The 18657-nt window shown below is 38.1% G+C and overlaps 1 protein-coding gene across 13 annotated transcripts in view; it reads right to left on the bottom strand.

Moving 5' to 3' along the window:
* Cnot2 (CCR4-NOT transcription complex subunit 2) overlaps positions 1-18657 on the bottom strand; it is a 104248-nt gene that overhangs the window by 29577 nt on the left and 56014 nt on the right. For 7 of the 13 annotated variants that reach the window (XM_028877944.1, XM_028877946.2, XM_028877947.2 and 4 more), the window contains 2 exons: positions 13082-13204; positions 3453-3519 (listed from right to left, as the gene is read on the bottom strand). In XM_028877944.1, coding sequence (XP_028733777.1) covers positions 3453-3519; positions 13082-13204 — 190 coding nt within the window. Of the gene's footprint in view, positions 1-3452; positions 3520-13081; positions 13205-14496; positions 14569-17372; positions 17378-18657 lie in introns of those variants that run through there. The other 6 variants (XM_037196750.1, XM_037196751.1, XM_028877953.2 and 3 more) reach the window with 4 other exon arrangements.

The following is an 18657-nucleotide window of genomic DNA, read 5'->3' as shown; positions in this document are numbered from 1 at the left end:
TAAATTCAGCAAATACTTACTGAGTGCTTCTCATAAATGAGGTGCTAATAACATGAAGACAATTAAGACACAAGAAAGAACAGCAGCAGCACCCACCACAGAAGTGTGCCTGCTGTACAGTATATAGACAGCATAGAGGAGAATGGTCGCTCTCTCTCTCTCTCTCTCTCTCTCTCTCTCTCTCTCTCACACACACACACACACACACACACACACACACACACACACACACACACACCTCTGCTATCTAGAATGGTAAGTATAGCAGGCACTCAACCAGCATGATCAACTCACTTCTTGAAGCTACTGCAAGATACTATTCTGTATTTAATGTTAACATCATCACTCTGAAACCATGTCAATCTTGCTCTCTTGTTCTACAGAGCAAATTATGTTCATAGATGAGTATCAGTTAGAACAATTAGATAACTATGCCACCACTCACAAACCAGGAGTCTAAATCCTAGGAAGATTTATTTCTTTTCCTAAATAGTGGCCTCAGAACTTTCAGAATCCAGACATATATGTCTACAATGCATCCATCAGGACAGTCAGTTAACTAACTGCCTATACATAATACACAATTAGGAGGCGCTGGATAACGCTTCTTTGTTCTCCACTTCCAAGACTGTAAATACTTACTGCTCCAACTATATAACTACTTCATTTCAATGCAATGAAGATCTAGAAGAAACAGACTCCTGGCTCTGTCCATTTCAATCAGCATGCAGCTTTACAGAGCCCAAGGACTGGCTGTAAGGCTGTAAGGTTGACTCAAAACATATGCACACACTAGAAGACAAGTAGAGAACATCATGCAGCTTGAACACTATATGCTTCCTGGCTACTATAGTTATCGACTGCTGAGCAGAATCCACATGAGCCCTTGGATGAAGTCATCTATTTAGATACAGTCATATTACTCTAGGGCTAAGATCATACAATCCTCTAATCCAATATTTTCTGGATACCTCATATGCTTATTATATAATCACTTCCACCCCAATCGGACAAAATGTACATTCAAGCACTCTTGTGTCCATTCTAAGAGGACCGTCACCGCGCTGTTTAATTTCACCAAGTTTTAGTTCTGGAAAGGAAAAGTTTTCCTTCTTCATTTCTTCTATCTCTAACTTTAAAAAAAGAAAATCAAGAATAAGCAAAAAGTTGGGAGTACACGGGTCAGTGTTAAAGTGCTTGCCTAGCATGTGCAAGGCCTAGACTCAGTCCATGGAAGGCACAGGCAGGAGGATCTGAGTTCCTGACTTTGTCTCAAACCACAGACACATAGACGAACAAACAAAAACCCCAGATAGAGCTTACATATGAATAGCATAAATCACCAAGGAACTTTGTGAAATATAAATACAGAGTTAATGGTAGTACTTAATAGACTGAGGTGAGAAAAGAACTTTTAAGTTCTATCAAGTCTCAATGTGTAATTACAATAAATGCTACAAAAATAGTTTCTCTTAATCCAGTCCTTTAATTCTTTCTCTCTCTATCCTTCACTAAAGTCAGCTCCTCACATTTTATCATACACAAGTAAACCATGACCCCTCAAGTCTCACAATGTAGCTTGTGTTCTCTTCTTTCACAATGTGTTTATTCAGACTACCTACTATTTAAATGATGTATTTGGCCCTCTGGGTCTCTCACAAAAGGAACTGGCAACTAGGCTGCCTTTTGTCACTAACTGTAAATTCCAAATGTGTACCCTGGAAAATAACTGCACGCTGAGCTAAAACAGTTATCCCAGTATTCATTTTTTGGTAGACTGTTTTCTAAAACATCAGTTTAAAATGATAAGCCATGCATTCAAAATGTCGCTTCACCAACTTTACTAAATATAGCCATTTTATAAATCTAAATTCAACAAAAATTGTTTGTCATACATGGCTTCTTTATAAACTAGTAAAAGATTTTTTTTTTCTAAAAAAAAAAAATACATTTGCTCAATCATCAATCTTTGCACGTCCTTCACGCCAGACAAAGCAAATTAAAGAAAGCTGGAGTCAGTATATATCTATCATGCCAAGGACATTACTACCTTCCAAACAAAGTCCATCCCCAAAGCAACATCATATTTGTAGGTTAAAAACCTCCGAAGTCTAGACAGATGGCTGTAATCACCATTATGAAATAACCTGACTTTCCCAAACATATCTTTTATCATATCTTCTTTCTACTGTGATAAACTGTGGGCTTTAAAAAGCAAATATGCCTATGCAGTTGCAGTACTGAAATAGAAGAGCTTTAAGCAGCTAGGCATTTCTACAGGAAGGCTTCCTGACAGGGGAAAAGCCACACCGTACATACGCTAACAAGAACACATTACGAGCTATAATAACTACCTCAAGAAGTAGGATAAACATTTGTAGATGAAAAAGGAACTCCGCTTTTAATAAAAGGCTTTAAAATATGTTCTTGTTTAAGCATGAAATTAGTTTTTACTAATTCTGTATTAGCTAACTGTCTCATAGCAAAAGAGGAAAACCATAAAAGATTAAAAACGAAAGAAAAAGATAGAAACAATACTGTTCTACACAGAACACCTCCCCCCCCACTGTGAACCCGGTGCCCAGGGTGAAGTGGTGTGACACCCTCTGACACTTATCAAAGCTCCAAACCAGACTCATTTCCACTTGAAACTGCTGAAGACAGGGTCCAACACTCTCCTCTACTGTTTGATGGTGACTTCTAACACTATCCCAGCCCCCGGTGACAGCAGCAATGAGAAATAAGCAGATTTTTATACTAACAGAGATGATGAAATCTTATTAAAATGTAACATTTTGGAAATTTAATTTGAAAAAAAAAACAAAAAACCCAAAACATTTTATAATCTGGAGTTTTATACAATTTTATGTGATGGTAATGGCTAACATTTATTGAGCGCTTACTATGCGCCAGGCACTGTGCTAAGCGCTTGGAAAGTATTATAGCACTTGATAAAAAAAAAACAACAAGTTACACAATGAAAAAATCTGGGTGTTATGATCAGGAAGAACCAAAGCAAAGTAAATTAATACTTTCTACTAAATGAAAATCATTTTACAAACAGTTGCTAAATAATGGGCTTACAGTGTTAACGGGCCCAAATCTAAACAAATTAAACAATAAACCAAACCAACCAAAGGCAAAAATCTTTAATTTTCTCTAACTGAAAACAAAAAAATTACTGCTTTAAATTGTTTAGAAAATTTTCCAGACACTGCAAAAGAACATATAGATATACATGATGTCAAAGTAAATTGCAACACATGCTATTATCTAAGAAATAACAAATTTAGTGAGGCCCAACATAATGAGGTTACTACACAAGAAAATATAATTTTGAAAATTAACTATCTTCTATTAAGCCCTATAGGAAACCCACAACAGTAGAAGTGGCTGTTCTTTACTTTTTCCCTTAAATATAAAGTATCCCAGAATAAGTACAAAATTCTTACTTTGTTGCCCGTATAAACTTGCCCCAAACTGAGACAGCTGACCTGATGTAGATGGTGATGCCAGCATCTAGAAACAAATTAATTATATTAGAGCATAAGGAAGACAGAGCATTGTAGTTACAAGTCTATACTTCACAGCAATGTAAGACTCAACCCATGGCCCACATGTCTTACAAAGACTACCATACCCAGATAAAACCAAACTGTGCAAACAGAAATAATTAATGCTATGAGGTGTTTTTTTAAGTTACACTCATGTATAGCAACACTATTACTTTTTTTAAAAAAGAAAGAAACTAGGCTACTAATGAAAACACAAAGCTTTTAAACGTATATGTGACATTGATTTTAGACTATACATTAAGACAAATTCTAAATAAAACCTATTATCAGTTTTGTACTTTGTAAAAATATTTTTTGATTTTTATAGTCACACAGCTATGTAAGTAAAGAGAAAACATCAGCAAAAGACAAGTAAAAAATACAAACAAAACCAAAGACATGGTATCTGATTTATATGGTTTCTCAGTGAGTGATGCAGATGATTGTATTGCTGTACAATGTCTTTGAATTTAGTAGAACAATGTCATATTTTCCTGGCAGAATATAAATTCTTTCTTTTTCTTTTCTTTGAGATAGGGTTTCTCTGTGTAACAGTCCTGGGTGTCCTGGTATCTGCTTTGTAGTCCAGGCTGGCCTCGAACTCACAGAGATCCTTCTGTCTTTGCCTCCCAAGTGCTGGGATTAAAGGCGTGCTCTACCATCACCAGGCAGAATATAAATTTAAAGGCATGGTACATTCACAGAACACACTGTTTCTTTACAGACAGAAATGCATGAGTGCCATTTATAAAACAGGTATTTAAACTGAATAAATGAGGACATGTAAGCCAGTGTTTCAATATTCCACCTTATACAACCATCGAAACATTTTAATTAAACACAACATGGGCCACAACATGAAGAGGTGTATAACCTAGTGGGAAAAGAGAAAAAATGATGCGATTACATCCCAAGCTGGTGCAGCAAACTCTACAACAGAAGCAGGCCATCCCTGAGGAAAGACCACTCTGTCCACAGATGAGGAAATCAGTCCATTTCTGTAGGGTGGAACCTTTGATGAAGCTACATAAGAGGCATCTCTTAGGCCAACAATATGCAGTTAATGTAAGGTTAACGTCATAATCAAAAAAAAGCATGAAACAGTGGTGACTATAATGGTGATTAGGAAGGAGACACAGCTTAGTCCTATGGAAGGATACAAAAATCAGAAATAAAAGAATGCTGAGGCAAGACTCCAAAGGGTCTTCTTTAATGTCAAACTAGATGGCTGCTTACTGTAACAATAAGAAAAAAAAGTATGAAGGACATGGCAAGAAGAAAACAGGTGCTTTAGGAAGAAAATCACTGAAGAACCGGATGGAACTGGGGAGGTGGCCGAGTGGAAATAAACAAGGAACTGCGAACAAGGGACTCTGGCTACAGGAGTCGTTTCTCTCTCTCTCTCTCTCTCTCTCTCTCTCTCTCTCTCTCTCTCTCTCTCTCTCTCTCTCTCTCTCTCTTTCGGTGGAGCTGGAGCACAGAGAAAAGGGGCTGCTGAGTGGAGAGCCAGAGGACAAGGGAGTCCTGTGACTCCAGAGCAGGCAAACTTGAGCACCCAGGGACACGCTGCCTTACTCTCAAGTTCACAAACTACTTATGATAGCTGTTTTAAGTCAAGGGTGCACGCGCCCGTCAGACCCTGCAGAGAGAGGGGTGGAATACACACCACTCTAAAGTTATCAATAGTTACAATGGAATTAATTTCCTAAAGAAGCATCAACTCATGTATGTGTGTCTGTGTGTGTGTGTGTGTGTGTGTGTGTGTGTGTGTGTGTAAAACACACATATTCTTTGTTACATCCAGGATGTGTATTCTAGACAATTAGCACTTTAAACTATATAACCTTTAACAATCAATCAAGTAGGTTAAAACACGATCAATCAAATTCTTTTGTTAGGGATTATATTCACTATTGTTACCATATTAACTATAAATATTTTATATACATATTAAAAGTTCATTTCCAAGCTGCATGAAAAATTGAGTGAGGTGTATAATTTTTTTAATAAACCTGTAGTTAGTGACAAAAAGTCTATATAAAAGTTAAGAATCATGACTGTTACCATTATTAGTATAAAATGGAGAATATAATTGCTTTCGTAGGCTTCACATAAAAGACACTGGCCAATATAACTAGACGACTTACAATGAACATGATATCTTGAAATGCACACCTTAAAATGATACTCTTCTAAAACTGTATACTTTCTGAACACTCGATGCCGAAGGGCAGACACTAGTGTACTTTCTCACAGAGGCCAGCCAGAAAGACACAAGTACATTACATGTGTGCCGGGCCCAGCACTGGAGGACGAAGGCAGTGAGAAGGACACAAAATCAGGCAGAGGTGCTGTGAGACCCTCCAAAAAGAGAAGGGAGGTAAACGTCACCACCGTGTGGCATTCAGCATCACTTTCCATACTGAAAATGCTAACATTATGAAACAGTGCATTTCAAGAACATAACAGCCTAGTGAAAATTAAAAATGGACCCTGGCAAAGCATCAACTACCATTAAAGGACCACAAAATCTTATGTATTTAAGTGCTAAAAGTTCATCATAAAAAAACGAATTTCTCAGAAAACCATAAAATCTTAGACCAAGAAACAGATTCAGCGGAGTGTAATGCAGTGTAAGTGGAAAGACACAGCATCACAGTCTCAGAGCGGGTAAAAGGTAGAAAAGATGAAATGTTATGCTAGCTGGAGAGTAATGAAACCACCGAGTAGCTTATCACGTCCCCAGTTTAAAATTTTACTATGCAACATCTTCATCTCTCAAGGACTCTACACTCAAGCCAAACAACACAATAAAAACCTACAGAAGCAACCAAAGAAATAATAATGTGGCCTTAATTATTTATTCGAAGTTGTTAAATGGCCCCTTTACTTTTTCCTAATAGAGATATCAACACATTAGAACTTTGGTTGTTGGTTTGAAACAGGATGCACTATGAAATCCAGGCTGGCCTCAGACTCAAGATCCTCTTTCATCCATCTCCCAAGGTAGAAGAAGCTCCAGAACTACATCTCCAGTTATTTTCATTAACAGTGGATACAAGTAATATTTGAAATCAGTAACTATCGACAGCATTAAGTCTTCCATTTTCCAATGGTGATGACTTCTTGTGCTTACTCTCTCCAATAAATAGATCTGCTATCATTAAACCTAACTTATGAAACATTAACATAGTTTGGTGATGGAATTAAAATTTTAAAATAAAATTTCTCTAAAAAATATCAAAAAGAAGTTTAAAATTATCCTTTAAAGTTTGATCTAATTTACTTAAGTGAATGGTGATAATTCCTCTACTTAATTTATTTTGGGAAAAAAACTTACTAGCTTTTGACTATCTTATCTACATAAAGAATGAGAGACCAAAGAATGAGAGACCAAGGAAGAATGCAGATTCCTGTATGTGTACACACAGACTTAAAGAGAAACTTAAAATTAAAAATTAGTGGTTTTAAAAAAGATATCAATGGAATCTAATAAACAGAGGCAAAGGAAACAAAGACTAGGTAGAGGTGATATTACTAAAAAGAATAAAAGAGAAAGGGAACAGGAGAAAGTAGAGACACAAAAATAAAACTGGTAATAAATCACAAAACCTGACAGTGTATGAGTCAGATACAGTAAAACAAGTTTACATAGATAACTTTTTAAAATGGTAAAATAATGAATTTTCCTCATAATGAATCCTCAATAATACACACCTAAGATTAAAATGCTTTTATTAAAAAGAAAAAAATGGATGCTGTGTGTGTGTGTTTGTGTGTGTGTGTGTGTGTGTGTGTGTGTGTGTGTGTGTGTGTGTCTGAATCCCTGGATAGTGCTAAAGTGCAAAGTTATTGACAGACACAGGACTGGTTCTAGCAATGTTTATACTCAAAAGGCTCCTCCTGTGCACTAGGACCAAGTCTGTAGCAAGGACACTTCCACACAGTCACTCAAATGATCTCTCTAAACACCGTTTTTCAACCTCAAACATACTTTGAAAACCACATACATGTGGGTGCGTGTACACACACACACACACACACACACACACCAACTTTACTCCTACAGATTAACCATCTTTCAGTAGTTCAAATTCCAAATCCAAGATCCCTCTCCACAAAAAAAGAAAGAAAGAAAGAAAGAAAGAAAGAAAGAAAGAAAGAAAGAAAGAAAGAAAGAAAGAAAGAAAGAAAACAACAACAAACCCCAAACCTGAAAAATCTGAAAAAATTGCCAGTCATGATGTGTAAAAGTTTTTTTTAAAAATGGGTGGTGTTGCCGGGCGGTGGTGGTGCACGCCTTTAATCCCAGCACTCGCGAGGCAGAGCCAGGCGGATCTCTGCGAGTTCGAGGCCAGCCTGGGCTACAGAGCGAGATCCAGGAAAGGCGCAAAGCTACACTGAGAAACTCTGTCTTGAAAAACCAAAAATAAATAAATAAATAAATAAATAAATAAATAAATAAATAAATAAATAAATAAATAAATAAATAAAATGGGTGGTGTATTGGGTTTAGGTACTTCTAGTCTGGAGTATTCTAGATTAAGAAATACTTAATCCTTATGCTAATTTGATGACTAAACATTTTATAATTATTTTGTAGATAGTGAAACTGGATGCTTCGTAGATGTATCATTTTCTCTCCATTTTACATTTTAACATTAAAATACTGTTTAGAGATAATGCAACTGCTAATCAATTTTTTAAAATCCTAGAAATGACCTGACATTTAATTCCAACTTCTGAATATACTCTGCTTTATTTACACTTACACAGTGAGTTCCAAGCCAGCCAGGGGTACACAATGACCCTTGACTTTAAAAACAAAGAAAGAAAAAAACCTGACGTATACACCCAGACCATATTCTCTATTAGTGTTTATAAGATGCTTTGAAAGATTTAACAATCTATCTGCCAATAAATGTAATTTTCAACACTATCTACTACCCTTCTCTTCAATGAACACAGAGCATATAATTTCCTAACTACTACAGATTCTAAGAGCAAGGCTCTAACTAGAGAGATAAATCCTTGCCTCTGCTAAGTTTAAATTCTAGTGGATTAAACAATAACCAGGTACTTTCAGGTAGTGATAAATGCTATGCATTTTCATCTTTATTATTTATTTTGTGTGCATATGTACATGTGTGTGGCTGCATATACCCCACAACTCCCAGATTGGGGGGGGGGTCTAAGGACAATTTGTGGGAGGTCAGTTCTCTCTGTCCACCATGTGTGCTCAAACTCGGGTCGTCAGGCCTATGGGCAGCAGGCACCTTAACCAGCTGAGCTGTTTCCATGGCCCAAATAGTATGGAGTTTTGAAATCCAGAGAATTCAGCAGAGAGTAGGAATGGCTACATACTACTGTTCCTATGTTCCAGATGAGAAACTGAGGTGCATACAGATGGCTTACTCTGCCCTAGGACACAGCTTGTAAACCACATAGCTAAAGTTTAAACTCTTATTAGGTTTTCTACAGCTCACATTCAGTCACCAAAGTGATTAAAGCACTTTATAGAAAGCAGGTGGTTATTAACAAATTCACAGTATGTCTAACAGCGAAGAGCAGTTTAAGCCTGCATGGAAAATGTCAATGATGAAGCTCTCTTTATTACTGAAGATAGGTGGTAAGGGACTTGCTGCACAACCGTGCCAGCATGAATATGAAAAGCAGGGCATGGTGGGAACACTTATAATCCAATCCCAGTGCTGTGGTGGAGGCTCCCTGAAGCTTGCTGGCCAGCCAGCCCTGCCTAATCTGTCAGCCCAGGTCCCAGTGAGAGACACTTTCTCAAAACACAAGGTGATGGCTCTTGGGGAAGAATATTTGGGTTGACCTCTGGCCTCCACAAGTAAACACCTGAATACACTCCTCCTGCCAGGAACAACCCGCTGCCACCACCAATCACTCCCAAAAGCCCAGACAAAGCAATATTCTGCCACTGAACTACATTCCCAGCCATCCTTCTGAAAGGAAGTCACTACTGGTGTTGAAGTTAGTACCATTGTGCACTAAGGACACACACACTCTCATAAAAGGGAGGGAGAAGACTTTATCCAAGACAGTAAAATGCTCATCAAGTCAAAGTAAGTCAAACTGTTGGAGTCTTGATGGAGACTCAGTGGGATTTGAAAAACATGCTCTAGAGCATTGGAAACTTTTATATACTAAAGGGACCATTTCAATCAAAATATTAGCAAATATTCTAAAACTCAGAGATAAGCAAATTATCATTCATGAGCAAAATCCAGCACCCTGCTTATTCTGTAGGATAAATGACTAAGAGTGATTTTTACATTATGGTTATGTAGCATCCTTCATTCTGCCTCTTAGTCTACAGAGCCAAGTTACTACCTTGCTTTTCAAGAAAAAGGTTCTCTGACCCATGATGTACTTATACATACTGGATAGCACCACAGAGATTAAAAAAAAAAAAAAAAAAAGTTATTTACCACCTTAAACCAGAATAGGTTCCTAATGGGCATAAGTTGTAAATCAAGTTCTGAGACAAAACAGGAAACTCCTATAGACTGTTCTAAGTATAATCCAAAACCAGAAAACATTTAAAGAAAAATCCCTGGGGATGGGAATGTGGCTCAGTGGTAGAGCACTTGTCTGGCATGTGCAAGGCTCTGGGTTCAATCCTCAGCTCACATGAAAACAAACAAAAAGCCACACAATAACGGAACTGTTTGCAGACAATTTAACCCGATTTAATCATTATACAACGTAGCCATTAAAAGATCATATGATATTCCCTTAATATACACAATTTTTATGTTTCATGCACTACTTATTTTTAAAAAGAAAATGTTGAGGGATCATTTTTAATAAAAATGATAAATACCTCAGTAATATAAAAACCATAGAGGAAATTTTGAGGAAATACTTGTAAAAGAAGAGCTCAAGACCACATCAACAGAGAACTATGAAAAAGCACAAACATTAAGTAATATAAAAACTACAAATGGTCACTAGCTATATGGGAAAGACACATCACTCAGTGTGTGTAAGTCTATGTGTTTATGTTTAGAAACACTTTAATATATGTACATTGTTTTGGTCTGAAATGAATTGTCTGCTACATGCTCAACTGTGTAAGCCCTTAGTCCTCAAATGATGGCACTGTGTGGGAGCCTTGCTAGAGGAAGTGAGTCACTGGGAGTAAGCCTTGAGGTTTTATGGCCAGGTCCCACTTCCTGTTCACTCTGCTTACTTCCTGATTGTAGACTGCTATGATCAGCTGCCAACCTCTACCCTCAACCCACTGGCTCCTGCTGATTGATAAACCCTCCCTGTCATGACAGAACCATTCCCCTTGAACTGTAAGTCAAAATAAAACCTCCCTTCCTTACATCACTTCTCCTGAGGCCTTCTGTCACAGCAAAACAATCAACTTCTTGGGTCTATTTGCCAAGACATATGAGCTGGTATTCTTAAAGGCATACCAACACTAAAAGTTCTCACACACATTCTGATGGAAGATGTCACCATGCTTTCAGAAACTTAAATCATTCTATTGAATTGTGATGAAAATGTCTGAAGTATCAAATTGGAAATCCTAGCAGTGAATTAGTCCTAACAAGATCTGAGTTGTTCTGATCTACGTATCTATACTTTTAAAGTTTACATGGTCTGCCTGTACTGTTTGCAATAAGAAAGAAGTAACCCACTGCACTGCTACCACCATTCTATAGGTGAGGAAGTGAGGTCTTTGAGACATTCTTGCTAAAAGGCAGGACACAAGCGTATTTGCACTGCTTTTGAGTTCAAGTTCTTTGTTTGCCTATTTTATTAGTTATTAATTTAACACTGAAAGTTTCATGAAGAAAAACATTCTGCTGCTTCTGTGACAATAGCTATATTGGAATAGTAATTAGCATATGTGAGCCCCTGGGTAACATGGATATACTAATTCCAATTTTAAAATTACAGTAGTCTTGGAGGACACACATTTCTTGTTTTTTAAAAACTTATTTTTACGGGTACAGGTGTTTTGCCTGCATGTATGTCTGTGCACCACAGGCATGCAGTGCCAAGAAGGACAAAAGAAGGCCCGAGGTTTCCTGGAAGAGGAGTTAAGACTGTTGTGAGCTGCCCTGTGAGGGCTGGGAGTAGAGCAGGTCCTCTCAATGCTCTTAACTGCGAGCTGGCAGAGATTTCTTTGTTATTCATTGTCTACATAAGCTCAATTTCAGATTTCCGTTTAAATCTTCACATGTTCTCAAGGAAACCCTTCATCACCATATTTATTCCCATTTCCTACCACATTCGGCTTTCACTGCATAGCCACAGTCATAGTTGTACAGTTTCTGCAATGAAACTATCAAATATTACACCCAAATGTCCCACAATACTAGTGACTGAATCCAAGGCTTTGCTCTTACTAGGCAATTGCTTTACAATTGAACTATTCTTAATTTTTAATCTGCAAAAATCAACACGTAAGTCAGACATGTGTAAATAGTAATTCAACATAATTCACATGAAACAGCAAATAGTTCAACAGTCAGGAAACATCAGAAAACCAAGTGACATTATTCCATAAGATATTAAAGGACACTAACAATAAAGTGCACATGTATCTTGGAGGGAAAATTGATAACTTGTTTCTAAACCAACAAAATGTTCAAATAAAAATAATGGAGAAATGGGGATATTGGATAATCAAATCCTAAATCCTAATGTGAACCTAGCCTGAGCCAATTTGTGACCTTCTAAAAATTGGATGTGAAGTGGTAATAATCAGCTTTAAATAAAAATAAGGACACCTGTTACATGTTCAGTACTCCAAACAGAACTGGGAGCACTGCTAAGAAATTAGCAAGTAGCAAACTCATAAAGCCTTGAAAGGAAAAAAGCTGAACAGACACACAGGGTCAGAATATAACTGGTCTGGCTAAAAGGTACAATACAGGAACTAGATTAAAATGATCTGAACAAATGAACTTATTTTAAAATAGCCTATAAATGCGTTACCCTTCATGTGGAATGGGATTCCTGATCTACTAGCCTTCCAAAGCACAGATCTCTATACTTTATAATCCACACAGTAGCAAAAACTTGTAACTGTAGTGCCTGTAGCTGAGGAGAGAAGGGTTTCTTTACTTGAGGGCTAGAATTCCAGGAGAGGATCACACAGTAAGGACAGAGTTTACTGAAACCTGCTAGTTTATGGATCTTAAAATCTGTACAAATGTGCTCATCTAACCTGCTTACCTTTGTATGTGTACTTCCTCTATTATAACAAAAATACTTCCTATCAAACAAAACCCCCAGATCTCCTCAGAGTAACATCCTTAAGCCATGTCTCCGAGAATGTCCTGTAACAACATTATCGAATCTCAGCTTAATCATCACAGCACACTAATGTTTCCCATTACAAGGTAGGGCTTTATCTTTCTGTCCCCAGGGCACAGTCACTAAAGCACAGACAATCCCCTGGAGTTCACAAGCTCCTCGTCAGGGAGCTAAAAACAGGCACACGTGCTGCTGAGGAAACACAGTGTAACTGACGAACTTACATCTTTCTCTGACCGGTGTGGGAACATAGAAGACTGGCTGTAGTACATGTTTTCATCATGGTAGTCGCTGTCCACCCCCTCTACAAACTTCTTTCTTGAAGCACCAAACATGCTGTTTGTCACCTAAACAAAAACATTACTTTTATCAAGAATAGTATTTTGGAAAAGTCCAGCTTTTCTTTACCCCTATGGAAACAAAATGAATACTGCTATGATCCCGAAAGAGATTAACTAAGATCGACGGGACCCGTGATAAAGATATAAATCTGACTGTACAGTATCATTTCCTGCCCAGGTCCTAAAAACAAGAAAACAATTCTAACTTTTATAGAACTAAATCACTTTTTCTCAAAAAATCATAGCTCTAAATAGAAATTTTCCAAAAACAGTTTTCTTTTTAAGTTTTAAATCTTCACATACATTGCAAACATCAGCATCTGTCAATACATATCTACTTCTAAAACTACTTAGGAGTATGAAGATATCCTGGAATTTTATATCAAGTCACAACTATCTACATATATAAACAGGTAAACTTATGTCAGTATAAATTTATGATATTTTATCTACTGCTTATTCTTTTGCTTCTAAAGGTTTTATAAAAAACATTAACAATTATACCCTTACACTAAAACTAGTAAAAGCTATGCTAATTTTTAAGTTTCCAAATTGTCAGCTGGCCAACATGAAGTTTTTCGTTTCTGTTTTGTTTTTAAATAGGCTCTTACACCCACACTGGCCTTGCATGCCCCAAAAGCTATGGGATTATGAGAAGGTGTCACTTAGTCTGGTCAATGAGTCATTTAAGGCCATTTTGTCTTCTTGCTCCTGCCAATATTCTGAGTTTAGAGTAAACCGAAATGCCAATGACATCAGAGATTTATAGAGACTTGAATAACATAACTACATTTTTCTAAGTATACTCAAATCAAGTTTAATGTCTTACTCACTCATTATAGCTAAAGTTATTCTCTTCAAACAAGAACTAAATAATCTTAGTGAAGGACCACACATGTCTACCCACCAAGCTCCTAAGTCCTTTCTAAGTACTCTATAATACAGGGGCAAAAAAAAAATCCTTTCCTGGGCTTACTTTCAAAAAATGAACAGTTACAAAAAATTTAGGTCCAGTACATTTGAGATTTTAATTTGTTTTGCAAACATTAAGAATACAACTAATTTTCTTTATAGGACCTTTGCTAATGAACTCTAATTCTAAGAATAAACATGGATAAAAGTATGTACCACACACAGTTGAATATCCAGGCATCCTCTGTTAAATTTACACACATGAATGAACTCAAAATGATACAAAGTAAACTTTTCTTTGAAAATATTTACATAATATTATCATTGAAACCAATTCTAGATTCCTAAAATCCTGAAACTGAAATTAAATATATAGAATAAATTACCTTGTTTAATACCATGTAAATGAAATCCTCTGATAAAACACGAAAATGTTTATCCTCTACTGTATTTTCTCACTGGGTGTGGGGGTCGAGCATGGAGGGAGAAAAGTGGGGCAAGAAGGGAAGAGGCGGGGAAATTACACATTCATGAGACTACTAATCATTCTGATACAACTTCAATAACAACCAAATAACAACAGTCACTGCTCCCCAAAGGTGAACCCTGACAGCGTTAGGTACAGGGACAACACACTTCTGATCCACGGCAAAATAGAAAGGGAGAGAGATGTTATTACTTCTCCTTAAAGCTAGATTCATTTTAAAGACTGGGCCTTTGTTCTATGCTTCCTGAGGGACCAGGACAGGAAGATGTTTTAGAATGAGCAGGGAGAGTAAAAATGGTCAGAAAACACGGAAGGAAAATACAAGCAGTACCAGGGCAGCAGCTGTGGAAGAGACACCCCTCAGTGGGGTGACGGATTTATCCCGGACTGCATTCAGTGATGAGTGTAGAGGGGAGGTGAGGACATCTCCAAGGGCTATATATCAAACAGAACTTTGTGAGTGTGCTGGCCTCTGGGTTTTATCTGTGGGAGATGAAAAACAAGAGCTAGTGATATTTGGGGGAGTTCAAAGAGTGAATATATTTCCCACATATGTTTTTAAGTGATCCTAAGTTACACCGTGAAAAACTGGTCTATGTAAGGCCAGGAGCAGGAAAAGGAGTTAGGAGGTGGCAATAAAGGGTGGTGGTTCAAGGCTACAAGGGCAGCACATGTGTTTGCCGAGTAAAGCGGCTGGATAAAGGACACACTCCGAACAAGAGCAGATACAGATGGGTGGGTGGGTGTGGCATTAAAAAGAAAGGATTTACACTCTTTTCCTGAAAAGAATCAAAGGAATCTAGAAGTCACAATCTATCCACGAGAAAGTGCATCTGTCAGCAGGATAATGAAATTCCTGGCTACCTCCTAAACATGAAAGTCAATTTTGTAAATAATTTACAAAAATAGTTCAAAATGTTAAGTAACATTTCCTCTTTAGATCAGAAACAAGGACTGTTACATTCTTTGATCAGGGTCTTGTGTTGTGAACTGACTGACTCTTCTTGATTCTCATACCAGATTATAAGAACAAGAAGCACAAACATTCCTCTAGGAATAATGTCATATATCAAAAGTAGTATTCCTCATGGGGAAACATTTAATTATAACCTTTTCATCATTCCTTTGTCTCCGCAAGAAACTACATATTTTTTAAAGCACACAGGTAAGTTATCTTATACTAAATCTTCTCTACCAATCTCATTCTTCAAAAAGAATTTTCTTACAAAGTAGCACAGGAAATTATGTTGGGACAAAATGGAAGTGCTAAGCCGGCTTGAATTCCTCACTGTACTACTCTATGACTCATGAAGGCATGCTACCCAACATGAAGGCATGCTACCCAACACAAATTCCTGCCATATCCTGGACATTTAACTACACCGATTCAAAGATTCAAAGCCACGGTCACTAAGTCTGAATAATTACAAATTTCAAAACTCTCAAGTTTAGATAATCTAACCAACAATTTCAGAGACATCTGAGGGCTATGATGGAGAAACAGGGGGCAAGGATTTCAGTTTTTCAAATGATCAGGGCAATAGGACTAGAGTACTTCACAAATTTAACTAGAAAACAACCATGCATATGGCTTTTTACAGAACAACAAGCAAGGGCAGGAGAACAGACAGGCAAAGAACAGCAATATTTAACCAACAGCAAGCCCTTCATCCAGATCCGCAGAGACAAACCAACCTTCTCTGAGACCTAGAATGCTAGCTAGCCATTGCTGGACTGGGCACAGAGCCGATCCCTGAAAACTCCTTTCCATGAAGGAGGTCCTTTCCTGGTAACAAATACACAATGATTTCAAAACTTTTCTCAAATCGTACCTGAAGGTTCTAGTAGCACATTTAAAGTGCTGCCAAGAATTTCCACTCCCCAAGTGTCAAAGTGTCCATCTGTCAATCAACAGACAGAATTCAAGCTGATGTGCTAACTCGGGTTCTTTCCCACTTGCTCCATACACCCAGCAAGTGCTGCTTTCCTGACTCTCTGCTTTTGTTCCTTCTTACACACACCTGAGTTTATGTTCTAAACTTCACTACAGGACTCTTGAGAAAAGTTGCGCCGAATGAAGACAAAGCTTGAATAAAAGCTCTAGTCTTGAACATGCTGACAATCGGATTAAAGACAAATTTGGGAATAAATTCGCAAATTCAAATACAAGATCATTTTACCTGTCTAAGGGAGAGTGAGTGCAATGTTTGGACAAACCCTCGATGAAACAAACAAAAGTGGGAGAAGAACCAATCTGGACCAATCAAAACACACATATGAAAGGCTCAACCATGAGAGAAAAACCTGGAACAAGGAAACTCTCAATACATCCAGGTGTGGAGGCAAACCTAAGGCCAGCACTGGGAGGTAGAAGGAGCAAGTTCTGGAATTCATCAAGGTCAACTTTGGCTACATAAAGTTTGTCTCAAAAACAACACCCCCACCCCCACCCCACCCCCACCCCGCAAAGCCCCAAACCCCAAGCCCAACAAACCCCTTTCTCTGCAGCCCCCACCACAGCAGGCTGGAGGGAAAGTCAGAAAAGCAGGCCTTCAATGCTAGACTAACAGGGCAGAGTTCACACAGGGACGCGGTCCAAACCTCTAGGTTGGGGAAAGTCTCACACTTTACTGTAACCTAGATCTCAACAACCAGGCCAAGCTAGTCAAGCTCTGAATGCTCACTGGAGTTATCCACATCTCCAACAGCACTCTATCTCCACTGTCACTGACTAGCACATGCACTCCAATAGCATCCAAATAGGTATTTACCAACCTGGTCTGCACTCTCCTCAAATCCACTTTCCATCATCCAAGCCATTTCAGTGACAGTTTATGTTCCTAGATCTGCTGATCAAACTTCTTCAACCACCTGCCCAGATAAATAAGCTTACCGGCCCTATGTAATTAATCTCCCTGACCTCTCTTCACAAACTCCTCCCTCCCGCCATTAAACTACTGAAATAACTTCAGTTACTCAAATTCTTCTCCCCCAGGGCCTTTCTCCAAGCTGCTGCCTCTACAACGGTATCACTCACTGCTCACTCACTCTTCATTGAAATTTTAATGCCAAGTTACAAAGCTTGTTCTTCTCAATCAGTGAAAGCATTTTATTGTAACTGTAATTGTAAAATGACACTTTTATCAGTCCTGTATCAGGCAAAGCCAGGTGGCACACACCTTTAATCCCAGCACTCTGGAGGCAGAGGCAGGCGGATCTCTGTGAGTTCGAGGCCAGCCTGGTCTACAAGGCTGCTATCCTGAAGAGCTGCAGCTACACAGCAAGGCCCCATGGACCAAACAATGCCATCGTTATAATGCTACGAAGCTAACAATTAGTATCCCCTGTTTTGTATCTGGACAGAAGTTAGACCTCCTGCTCCAGGTTACATCTGATAACTACGTAGATAGGCCCTGAGCCTAAGCTAGTAAGGTTTCCCTTTTAGACACCATGGTAGGCCCACAATCAAACATGAATACAACTTATACTTTACTGTGTGTTTTCTTCATAAAATAGAAAGGGTGTAAGAGTCAACATCATCAACAACAAAAAGGATGGTCCTTATTTTTTGATGAACAACACAGAAAGTACGGTATACTACAACTGAATATTACTATGTCAGAAAGATCACTTTAGAAGACACTGAGACAACAGTCTCTACAACACTGATCATACCTATTTTAAAGAAATTTATATTAATTTCATAGCAAAACACATGAACAAACATCACTGCATTAGCTGGAGAGTGACTGCCCTGGGCCTAGTGGTGTATCCCCGACTTCAGGAGGCAAAGGAAGGAGGCCTGAATCTGACCCAAAAAAGGCAAAATAGAACAACTGCTGTGCTGAGGCTGGCCTTCAGTTGTAGAATTGATGATTAGCAAGGCCCTGGGTCTGACTGATTGCCAGCACTGTGGGACTGAGGAGGGGGAAGAGAGGGGAGGAGGGGAGGGCAAAGGAGAGGAGAGGGAGGAAAGGAAAGTGAGAAAAAAATTACCCAAGGAGAACTTCAAGTAGAGGTAAATGCAAAAATTAATATATACCAATGTTCCACATTCCAA

The sequence above is a fragment of the Peromyscus leucopus genome, chromosome 18 (assembly GCF_004664715.2).
Source record: "Peromyscus leucopus breed LL Stock chromosome 18, UCI_PerLeu_2.1, whole genome shotgun sequence".
Classification (NCBI taxonomy): Eukaryota; Metazoa; Chordata; class Mammalia; order Rodentia; family Cricetidae; genus Peromyscus; species Peromyscus leucopus.
Note: the sequence above shows the minus strand (reverse complement) of the source record. Positions and strands in the feature narration are given on the sequence as shown.